Raw genomic sequence first — 12,495 nt, 5'->3', positions numbered from 1 at the left:
GTCGCCTACTATATTTAGATTCCTTTCCCAGCCACCCTCACAGTGAAAACCGAGCAACCAGCTTACTTTGTTGGCTAATAATAGCCACTTCAATTAGCAGAACACGGTTCTTACATGGAAAAAGCATCGGATTCCCACGCTAACGAAGCTCTTCTCCGGTAACCCACGCACGGCCATGAAAGCTGATCAATAACACCGGGTCACCTGAGACTTCGATACAATCCTGTCTTGAGTCTCGACTGTCTTCCGACAAAGAAATCCAATTTCCATCTCCCTCCATTGAAAGAAGAAATGACACTTACCTCCTCGGTCTGGACCCCGCTCCGGTTGTTGGCTTTGGCTGACTGACTATCCGTGTCCCACGGTGGAATCACCTGTTCGTCGTCGTCTCTTCTCCTCTCGTCTCTCATAGCTGCACTCAGGGCATTTCGGATGGGATTCTCTCTTTGTCACTGAACAAGTTGTTGAAGGTAATGGTGATGATCACGTGTGGACTGGTTGTCGATCTACGCGAGCGATGAGGGAAGGAACCACGCTGCCGCAGATCGCCGGTGGTACAGCAGCAGCAGGGCAACGAAGCCACACTGCAGGGCCAACAGGTTCCGGCAGAGTCCGGAACTGGTCTGGAAGTTGGACGTCTGCACGGCGTCGGATTTGGCGTGCGCTAGCGAGCCGGTCGATGGTTCCGGCGACGTCAGGTCGTTCTGCTCGATGTCGACTGTGGATGGAAGAAGAGAGACGAGGAATGTGGTGAATGATAGGGTTATTCACGAATGTTTAGTACTGGAATTTATGTTTTCTTTTGTTTTTTTTTTTTGTGCATAAATTAACGGTAGTATGAAAATTATGGAGGTTTCAGACATGTTCCATAGGTTTTTCAGGGGGTTTCAGGGCCCTGGAGGAATTTCCAGGGGATTCAGAGGAGCTTTCAAGGTAACTTTACGAATTTTCAAATCTCCTGCGGAAAACCTTTGAAGCTATTTGAAAACATCTGGAATGTTTCTGAAATCCCCATGAAACCCACTGGAATGTCTCTGAAACCGCTTGGAACGGCCCTGAAATCCATTGAAACCCCCAGGAACACCCCTGAAACGACCCTGAGAACCATTAGAACCTTATGAAACTATCAGGAACGTCCCTAAATCCCATTGAGTACCTTTGGAATGCTCCTGATAACCATGAAACCCGCTGAATCATCCTGGAATGTCCTTGAAACTCTTTGGGACCCCCTAATGAACACCACTGGAATACCCCTGAGAGCCCCTGAAACTCGCTGAAAACCCTTCGAGTGATTAGATGCCCAGCCAACACGCGATCGCATATGATGTTGAATAGGATTCCAAAGTGGAGGTGATATGTGTATACTTTACACGCGGTTAAATGGAAGCATGTACGCATATGGCCTCCACTTTTGCATCCTATTCAACATACATTAGGACTTTGTGTTTGCTGGGTGGACTTTAATGCGTTTTAGGGATGTTTCAAGCGATTTAACGCCCGTTTATCACTAGACATCCTCTGAAACTCCTTGAAACGCCTTCAAGTACCATTCAATACCATCTTACCTCTCCCTTGAAATTCCCGTTGGTTCCACGCTGAAGCACCTTTGATGTTCCTGATACGTTTTGAAACCCCCTGGAACGACTCTGAAACCCCTTGAAGTACCTTAAAACCTTATGAAAGACCCTGAAATATGTCTGAACATCGCTGACCCTAAACTTCTTGAAACGCTCCTGAACGCATCTAAAATTCTCCTAAAACTCCTTGAAATGTCCCTTAAATTACCCATGGTGCCATTGACTGCCCCAGAAACAATTCTGGAATTGCCTGATACGGTCCAGAAACCCTTTAAATTCCCCGAGAAGCCCCTGAGACTGACTGAAACGCTTTCGAAACCACCTTAAGCCACGTTAGACACTCAGAAATGCTCTGAAAGTCTCTAAAATTCCCAGAACCCCATTGAGACGCCCCTGTAAGTCTCCTGAAATCCCTGAATCCACTTTGAAACCCCTTGAAATCACTCGGAGTAGCTGCATGACATCTTGTGAAGCAAGCACCTTTGGAAGAAAGCTCCTTCAATCTCTTATGCAGCAAAAATGTTAGTTGGACACTCTTATATATCTTTCTAAGACCTCCTTTTGTTTCTTCTTTGCAAACTCTAAGCGCCTTTGCCGTACTTAGTAGTCTTTCCTCTTTTTATGCAGGGCATGAAAGAAGTTGCGTACATTAAATTTGCATAAAAATCTGCATTACAGAAGTTTCCCAGAATCTTGAAAATCCACTGAAACATTCTTGAAACCCCCCTGAAGCCCCCTAGAATGTCTTGAAAATTCTCTGAAAAATTCTCTTGAACGTCCCTGAAAACTCTCCGAGACTCCCTGAAATTCAAGGGACATTAATTCTCCTGAATTATTTTGAAATATCCTGAGACATACTGAGGAGCCTATGAAAACTCCCTGAGATACCCTACAGCTGGTTGAAAGTCTTTGAGGCTATCCGAATCCCTCCAAGACACCCTAAACCTCCCAAAAAGTATAAGAATGTCTCTGTAAATCACTTGGTACGCCCCAAAACCCCTGAGAAATCCGCCAGAAACTCCTACAAAACATACTTGAAACCTACATAAACGCTCTTGAAATTCTCTGAATCCACCTAAAATCTTCTCGGAATTCATTGAAAATCCTTCCTGAGGCCCTCTATTGTTTCCCTTTCAACACCCCCTACTTTTTCCATTTGCCCCTTTCTCCTTCAGGACAACTCTCGGGTGCATTCTTCTGTACATTCAGTTTCATGTATGCTATTCTAATGCGAAAGAACACGGCATATAATATCACAAGGCAGGCTAGTAACTTAAGTAAACATCTATGCTGGACGTATACATGTGATGTCGTTCTTATCGTCATTTCACGTTGATCAAATAGAAGTGGAGTACTAGTCTACGCATTTGAACGATTACGTCATCAATAAACTGTCAGATTTCCGGAATATTTCACCTCCTAAATGTTGTACACCGTGCGAAACAGATCTCCCTCTTAATGGGAAGTACGCAGATCGCAAGACATTTCATGACCTGTTTCGATGCGTATAAAGTTGAGGCAAGGAATCGCTCAAGAAATTAAAAAAAAAGAGTTTGATTTTTCTTGACCGGAGCTGAGAAGAAACGTCAAATGAAATGGAGAGTGTTAAATTTCTGTGATTCAGTTAGAAGTCCATACCTAGCATAATAAGCAGGTTCCGTTTTTTAAGCAGCGAATAAGAAAGCATGAAAAACTTGGGTAAAAAGAAGTTGTAGTTTAGTAAGCATGTATATACAATGCATCTAAGTATTTTTATTTGTTAATTTCTGAGATGATCTCATAAATACACAGCAACAAATCCCAGTACACCTCTAAGAGAAATTTCGAAAGAAGCTGAGAGAGAAGCTCGATGAGCCCCTTCCACCCTCTCTCTGAAACTCCCCGAGACTCATCAACACCCACTTCTCTCGTAACACCCGTTTGAGATTCCCATTTTCAAACTCCCTCAAACCCGCTGAACCTTTTTTGGACTCATTCCTCTCAAAAAGTATCTGTTTTGCCTTTATTTAAACCTCTTTTAAATCCCTTTTCCCTACATATCATTGAGGCTAGCTACAACCCCCATCGAAACCGTCTGAGCCCCTTTTTTAGACCCTCTCTTAGTACATCCTCCGTAAATCCCCTTTTGGTCAAAGAAAGGTTCCAAGGAGCCCTAGAGAAATGGCTACCAGGCGGCTTCAGGAAAGTTCCAAGGGGGCTACATGGGAATTCAAGATGGTTTTAGATCGTTTTAGAAAATCCTAGGGGCATTCCAGGGATGGATTCCATAAAAAAATTTTCATGTTTTTTGTGACCAGACACAACTTTTGAGAGTTTTAAGCCCCGTGAGGGACCACTTAGCCTTGAGATACGGACTTCAAATTTTTGGCCTGGTTGTTTTTATCAGCTAAAACGATCCTTTTGTAATAATGAACTTTTAACATTACCAGCTTTTGCAAAAATAGGGACGGCCTAGGCTCCATTCTCTGACCCCTTCCAGCAAGATCTCCCGAAAGATTTCCATCAGGAGTCCCCAAAGGAATTCTAAAAGAAATCTTAGAAGGATTTCCAGGAGAAATCCACAAAGGATTACCAGGAAGAATCCCCGAGGGAGTCCTCGAAAGAGTTCCAGCTAAAATCCCCAAGAGGAATGCCCGAAGGATTTTTACGAGAAATCCCCGAATGAATTTCATGAGGAATCATCGATGGATATCCCTGAAAGATTTGTAAGAGAAATAGCCGAAGGATTTGCAAGATCCCTGTCGGTGTTTCCACTGAGACTTTCCCAGAAGATCTTCCCGAGATGTCTGTTAGAATGTTTACAGAAGTAATTTCTGGGATTTCTACTGGAGCTCCTACAGGGATTTCTGAAGGGGTTTTTCACGAATTTGATGCAAGAGTGTATCCTGGGATTTCTTCCGAAATTTCTCTCGTAACTTCTTCAGGAAGTTTCCGTGAGTTTTCTTCTAGTGTTGGCGCGACAAGGACGAGCGGGGAGAGATTCAATTGCGATTCTGTTTTTACAGCCGATCCAAAGTCGGTATTTTGTTGATCAGCTTAAACTAAATATCTAGAGTTTCTCCAGCTTTGTGAGCTTTGGCCTGGATATTTCCAAAATGAGCGGAGGGTGTGAAAATTGGATAAAATTACTAGTTCTATACAAAGTATCGAAAAGTATCGCAGATTTTCACTAACAGGTTCGTCGCTTTTACGTTGTGGTCTATTAACAGTCTACCAGGTTCTATGGCAGTGGAGACGCACGGTAAAGCAATACAGTCGAGACTCTTACAAGATCACTCGTCGAGGAGCGCAATAGGAATCCGCTTAATGGGAGACTGAGGGTCTGTTCCAATTGGCGAGTTAAAATTTATTTTTACTTAAACTTGACAGTTCTCCTAAGGAAATAAATATCAAACTGTCAAGTTTAACTGAAAATTAATTTTAATTCGTTAATTGGGCTCTTTAGGGGTATCCAGATTATTTCATTATCGGAATCTCCGCCCTCGTATTAGTCAAAATCCAAAATTTCCGAATTTTTAGTGTTTATAAGAACTTTTTTTAAAAAGCATTTAAAGTTTGTATGGGGATTTTTTTATGTTCGGGGCGAACTGTCATTTTATCGATAGAACTGTCATTGTATCCACGGTAATAAAAACTGTTTTGTTTATTTTACCATCAAAACAAGGGATTGGAACGCAATAAAATTAAGTTATACTCAGAAAAATGAGCTCTTTAGATTAGACTATAGGAAATAGCAATATTTTATTCACTAAACAACCCCATTGGAACAGACCCTAAGAGCTTATGGGATTTCGGCTATTTGGGGGTGTGGCCAATTATTTAGTGTGTGTTAAGAGATAGCGTGACACTTTCTTCGGCAAATTTTTGTGTTTGAGCAGATCTACTATTTAGAACTTTGGTTCATATAATTAGTTGGCAACATCACCGCTAGAGGCTCCTTCAACTGGTTGAAGCTACATTACACTACTGGAATCATCGTTGGTTGTCAAACAACTGTTACGCTTTGTGACAGCTCAAAACCCTACCAATTAGAAAGGATAGTGTCTTCGAAAAAGTTGTTGGGTAGACCAATAACTTTCAGATTATGGGCTGCAAAGTTCGCAATTCTGATGCCAGGCGGTGCTTATGATCATGTAAATTTTCAAATCCTCATATCTCAGAATCCTGATAACTTAGAAATATGGTGTCTTCAGCAAAGTTGATCAGCATGACATAGATTTACATAAAATGGGACACTTGTTCCGAAATTCTGCCACCAGGCGGCGCTGGTAAACATGCAAATTATCATACCCGAGATAATTGGCCATACCTCCAAATAGTAGAAATCCCATAAGCTCTTAGTCTCCTATAACGCTAACTCCTAGAACGCTCTAGTAGGAGTTCGCATAATAGAAGTCCGTTCAATAGGAATTTGTTTAGTAAGAGACTCGACTTTCGGGTTGGTTTGAATCAAGCCAATGGAGACGCACGGTTACTTTCCGTAAGAGAAAATGCTGTTGATTGAGACGCGATGAAAAAACGCAAGTTCGCGGTAACACTCACGGTTACGTTGCACTTGTAACCTGAATTCACGTCGCCGGGTGGCGGAGCCCCAACAAATCAGCTGGCGTAGTCCGACTTTAAATGCGGCTTAAGAACAAAATTCCAGTTAAAGTCTTTAAATGTCCCTGGAAACCAATTGAAGCGTCCTGAGAGCCCTCAGAAGTCCGTCAAAAACTCCCATGGAACTTTGGCGGAGATTCAGAGACATTTCAAGTCGTTTACTGGCGTCTTTTAGGGCGTATCAAGGCATTACAGAGTTTTTCAGAGGGATTTTGGTGGGCTGCATTGGCTCTCAGGACTGTTCCTCGGAAGTTTTAGCGAATATCTCAGAATCGTTTCATGGCATTTTAAAGCGCTGCAGTGTGTTTATGAAGGATTTTGATCGCTTCAAGGGGCCTACACTCTCTGTTCCATGGGAGTTTTGGACGGTTTTTTATAAGCTTTTTAGGGCGTTTCAATGCATTCCAGGGCGTTTGAGAAGGTTTCTTAGCGGTATTAGAGGGTTGCATTGGCTCTCGGATGAGTGTCATGGGAATTCCAGTGGGATATCAGAGGTGTTTTAATGTGTTTAAAGACGTTTCATGACATTTCAGAAGGGTTCAGAAGGGGTTCATGATGTTGTAGATTCAATGACCTATATTCAAATGGGTTCCGGGATATTCTTGAACTGAAGGGTGCAAAAAAATAGACGCAAAGATAACTGTAGTAATTCCTTCAGGAATCCTTTTGTTTTTCTTTAGGATTTCCGTCCCGATTTCCTCCAAGAATTCCGTTCAGAGTTTCTCTATCACTTACTTCTCTAGAGTGATTCTAGGGATTGATTCGAAATAGCTGAAGAAATTCTGTACAGAGTTCCTTCCAAGTTCCTTCGAGAATTCCGTTCGAAGTTTCTATAGGATTTTCGTTCGGAGTTCATTCAGGAATTTGGTCCGGAGTTCCTTAAGTGATTCTTTTCAAAGTTTATTCAGGATTTCCATCCAGAGTTCTTTCGGCAATTCTTTCCGAAGTTCCTACAGTTAGTCCGTTTGAAGTTCTCCAGGAATTCCGTCCAAAGTTCTTCTAGGAATTCCACCCGGATTTTTTTGCAGGATTCCCATCCAGAGTTCCTCCAAGAGTCCGTCTTTCAAAGTACCTACTGAAAAATCTTCCGGAGTGTTCCCAGGGATGTAACTGACATGGCTAAGGATTTTATTCCGGGCTTCCTCCAGCATTTCTAAAGGAGATTTCTGGAGGAACTACAGAAAAAAAATCTTAAAAACACTCTCAAAAACATTCCTGGAGGAGTTTTCGTAACGGAAATTGTTTATGAAATCTTTAGCATTCCTAGAAGCGCTTCCAAAGATAATCCCGGAGGAATTTCAGATGAAGTTCGAATGAAATTTGGAGGAACATGACAAGAGGAACTCTGAAACAGAGATCTGTAAGCACACCCAAAGATATTCCTAGAAGAACTTTGAAAACAAATTGCTGAAAGAACTCCGGGAAAAAAAGTTGGAAGAAATTCAGAAGTAGGTCCTGAAATTTATTCGAAACAAAATCCAGAAAAGACAAAACTCTGCCACTCATCGGAGCATTCCGGAAATCTGTTCCGGGTCATTTGGCCGAATGCCGTTTGGTCGAAGAATAAGCGATAAACTCAAGTAATCATGACACTGTTTTCCACAGTAGTAACTCAATTATGCCTATGTTTGAAAGCGCCAACGAATCCATGAATGGTAAAACATAAAAGAAAAATCTACGCTTAAAACGTTCATTCGGCCAGATGGTATTCAGCCAAATTGCATGCGGCCAAACGACTCTTGGCCAAATGGCAGGACAACCCGGAAAATATGATTGGAGGAACTTTGGATGACATACCTGAAGGAACACCCGAAAACAATTTTAACAGACTCTGGAGGAAATCCGGAATGAATTCTTAAAAACACTCCGGAAGAACGTTTTGATGAAAAATTCCTTAGATTTTTTGTATTGACTCTGAAAAAAAGGCTTCAAAGCTGGCTTCGTGGAAAATTCACGGAGGAACTCTAGTAGAATGTCCTCGACGACTACGTAAGGTAGGCCTAGAGGACTCCATAAACAATCCTGAACCATTTTGGTAGAAGTTCTTGGAAAAAGCTCAAAAGGAATCGTTAGAGGAATGTTTGGAGAGGTTTTTTGGAGGAAATTCAGGAAGGAATTCCAAACAACTCCTCAACGAATACCTTATAAGAATCCTCACAGTAATTTCTGAAGAAATCCTACTATAAATTCCTTAAATATTCTTAGGAGCGATTTCTGGAGGAATCTTCGGCTCCTGAAAAAAAAAAAAAATATTGGTAGAATCCTTGCAGGAGCTCTGTCAGAAATTCTGGAAGAATTCTGCTCAACGACAATTTTTCAGAAGCATCTATGTCGATTATCTTGAAATGATACCTGAAGGAATTCCTCGGTGAAACTGAAAGGAAATCCTAAAAAATATGTAGAAACAACTGAAAGAACTACTGGAGCCTCGATAAAATTTGCCTGTTGTAATCCCTGGAAAAATTCCAGGAGTAATTGTGATCAATAAAGCAGATTTTTTTTTGGAAACATCCCTGATAAAATTGTTGCAGAAATCTATGGAAGAATCTCCAAATTATTTTAAAAGCCTCCTTCCTTCTGAATTTCAGGAACTTCTTTCGGGGTGCTTTTAAAATCTGATTCTAGGATTTCTTCAGGAGCTCCTTCCAGGATTCCTGTAGGAACTCTTTGCTAGATTCCTGCAGGAGTTCCTTATGAAACTCCTACAAATCATTCTGGAGTTGTTCCGAAAGTTTATTTGGGAATTCCTCTTTGTAGATGCTCCTAATGGATATCATCCATGGGTTTATTACGGAATTCCTCCAGGAGTTTTTCTTACAAAATTCTTTATGGGTAGATTCTAGGAGTTTCTACCGCTTTGTAACAAATTCCTCCTGAGTTCCTTCCAGGATTCCACCACCATTCCCAGGAATTCCTTCTGGAAATCCGAGAATTAAATATTCCAAAAACTTGGAAAACAAACTTTAAGGAACTTTAAGACTCCTGGAGGAATCTTGGACAGAACTTCGGTACAAACCTCTGATACAGTTCCTGGAGAAGTCCCGAAACTCCTGGAGAAATACTGGATGAAATCTCTTGAAGAAGCAGAAGCAGTTCCTGGAAGAATTCAAGATTTAACCTTTTCTCAGGATTTCAGGAGTCTCCTCTGAGCTGTAGCTATAAAAATCCCAGTGGCAACTTCTGGAGGAACCCCTAGAAGAACCTCAGATGGAGCTACCTGAGGAGTTACAGAATCACTCCAGAAGTAATACTGGAATGATTTTATGGGGAAAACAAGGAAGGAATTTCTAGAGGAATCCCCGGAGAAATTGCTGGGATATGTTCGGATGAAATTTCTGGAAGAATCCTTGAAGGAGTCTCGAAACAAACTCCTAGAAAGTTTTCGTGAGCAATTTCTGGGAAAATCCAAGAACTACTGAAGGAATCTTGAAAGGATTTTTCTTAAGAAAGCCCAGTAAGAATCAATAAAGGACTTTTCGAGAAATCCTGGAAAGAGATTTTCTTTAAAAATCTCAGAAAAATAGGCTGAAAGAATCACAACGGGAATCCATAATAAACCCCAGGAGACTCCTGATGGAATCCCGGTATGAATTCCTTTGATAGGTCCAGTCATAAATCAGCACACTTTCCCAAGCACGAGAACATCGCATTTTAAATTCAATCAAACCACCCATGGAAAGCAGTCGAAATTTGTCCGAATCGTAAACAATAAGGCCACGAAATGTCAAAGAATTAGACACGTTTACCCTAGCAACCGCGGGGTGCCTTATATGTTCAAAATCAATGCTCCTTGGATGTTTAAAACCAAGCCGAAGGACCAAACTCGAAGGATAATTATAACCAAAATCTACACTGTAGAAGCAAACATAATTTTGTTCAACCTTAGTGCACCTTCTTGACAGATGCTTCACTTGAAAGGCTCTTGACTTGAGCAGTAATGCCTGGTTTAGACTGTTCAATTGAAACGAGCATGTGAGTTGCAAACTTCTCAAACATGTTCAATCCAATGGAATGACGTGTTTAGACTGAGCAAATGACTTGGGTGTCCATTTGCACGCTCTTGAATGCATCTCAATTGAAGCAAGTGTTTACATTCTTCAACTCGTGCGGTGCGTAAGCAAACTGAATTGAGTTCAGCTCATTTGACAGATGACTTGAATTCAACTCACATGAATTGCGTGTTCAGACGGGGCAAGTGAGATGATTTCGTTTGACTTGAACAAAAAAGTTGAACATGTTCAACTTTCGTTCAAGTCAAGTCAGTTGCTCAACTGAGATGAACGGTGGTGTTTACACGTTCAATTCGCATTCAATTGGGCATTTTCCATTGACTTGAATCAAGTCACTTGCACTGTCTAAACCAGGCATAACGCTTCTCGGAAACTTTTGCGCTTGTGAAGCCCCTTGAAGCGGTACATAATTCTCACAATTTTACCAAGATCAAACGGTGGAAAAAGCAAGCCAAGAGAACATCTTATCCAGTTGATACATCTGTTGATGCGTCATCAAATGGCAAGTTCTCTCGACAGTCAATTGTCAGAGTTCAAAGCCGCCCCTTCCGCAACTTTTCTGCCATTCCTGAAGCTGAAGAATGTCACGCAGCTTTCCTGTGTACAACAAACCGCCAACTCATTGCAGTCAGCCCCAGCTCAGTCCCCATGGTGACGGTTGCACTTTTTTAATAAATTCATTTCATTGCCAACCACCAAGCCACCGCTTGCTGCGCTGCGCTGGGGAGCAGTACAGTGGAAAACTGTCGTTAAGCGACAGACTTATGGTTACAAATGAGAAAAGAAGTACAACAAAACCTAGCAGCCTGGGACTGCGGAAAACTGCCAACGCAAACGAATGAACAGAACGCAGTTCTAGACGAACATTTGAAAAGGGCCTATCTGCTTTGCGTAAACAAACATGTTTTTGTCTCTGTAGGGCCCATCTGCATCCACCCCCGCTCATCAACACCCTTATCAGAAAGAGTGTTCTTCAAGCTATCTGTTAAGGGTGTTGACGTGCGTGGGTGGATGCAGATGGGCCCTGCAGAGACAGAAACATGTTTGTTTACAAAAAGCAGATAGGCCCTTTTTCAAATGTTCGTCCAGAGTTGGCGTTGCGGCGGCATTCCAGCGGTAAACTGTGCTGGAGAGAACAAAAACGTGTCACATAAAAGTCCCAAGCAGGCGACGACGGACGATCGAGGGGTACGACAGAACAGAAGTGAACCCTCGGATGCAACTGACAGCGTCATACCTCTGCAGTTTCATTTACCGACAACACTGGTCTGTCCTGGAATGGGGCAGGTTTTAGGCATGGGTGGGTTCTTGGGGTGAACGGGTGAAACAAAAACAAAAGAAAATTCCTCTCGGACAAAGCACTGACGGAATGGTTGATGAAGACGGGGATCCTGGCGCTGCTCTGCAGCAGCCAGTTCGATGTAACGAACAGTCTGACGTGACGTGCCTGCCTCGTGTGACGCCAGCAGCCACTGACTGTAGGACTGGCTGGCTCTGAAGCGAGAGAAAGGATGATCTACGGTGGTGGACCTTAATTGCTTTTAGCGTAATGAGAAAGACATTTTGTGTTCTAAAGTTTCCTTTTTGTTACGTCTGTTAGTCTCGATTTTACATGCTCCCCTCGCGCCGCCCATCAAGTGGAGTTAAACTGCGGAGAAAATTAGGGTGCTTCTTGCAACACAGGCTTACGCTGGGGCAGGGTTGCCAGATCTTCATTTGGAAGACACTTGACAAGAAAGGCAAGACTGATTCCCTCTTCTGAATGGAAGCAATCTAACTATCGGTTTGAATATCATTTCATCATATTAGAGAAGATCTGGCAACCCTGCACAGACTCCACCCTTGATCGGAGGAGAATCCTCTTTTGCCGAGTGAGTGCGCTCGCGTCGCGTAATGCTAGGCGGAACAACAGTTTGAAGAAGTAAGTGCAAAGAGCTGACGAAGCAGCGCAATTGAGAAGCTTTTTGTTGACTTGTCAAGTTCTCGGGAAGCAGCAAAGCCAACTTGATTAACTGAACGAAGCGAGTAGCGGGAGCACAGTGGCACAGGTTCGGTCATCGTTTGTTGAGTGAACAATAAATATTGCCCCTGTTGTCGTCGCCATCGGAAAGCTAAAGACAGTTGGCGTTCGTTGGTGGTGAGACCGATCGTTATTATTTATCCGGGGAAAGTTTTGCCTCACGCCACGCCACGTCGAAGCACGTCATGATCCGATGAAACAACAACAACAACAACAAAATGCGGAGCTCTGACTGGCTTACTACGATGGCGCGCCGGCACGGCACGCAGAAAAGTCACAAAAGTTT

The 12,495-nt window shown here is 42.5% G+C and overlaps 1 protein-coding gene across 1 annotated transcript in view; it reads right to left on the bottom strand.

The window, feature by feature from the left end:
- LOC109413201 (uncharacterized) overlaps positions 1–12,495 on the bottom strand; it is a 249,762-nt gene that overhangs the window by 124,029 nt on the left and 113,238 nt on the right. Inside the window, exon 9 of the mRNA XM_062851485.1 lies at positions 303–718. Coding sequence (XP_062707469.1) covers positions 507–718 — 212 coding nt within the window. The 3' untranslated portion in view covers positions 303–506. The remainder of the gene's footprint in view (positions 1–302; positions 719–12,495) is intronic.

The sequence above is a fragment of the Aedes albopictus genome, chromosome 1 (genome assembly GCF_035046485.1).
Source record: "Aedes albopictus strain Foshan chromosome 1, AalbF5, whole genome shotgun sequence".
Classification (NCBI taxonomy): Eukaryota; Metazoa; Arthropoda; class Insecta; order Diptera; family Culicidae; genus Aedes; species Aedes albopictus.
This window is presented reverse-complemented; position numbering and strand designations above follow the sequence as displayed.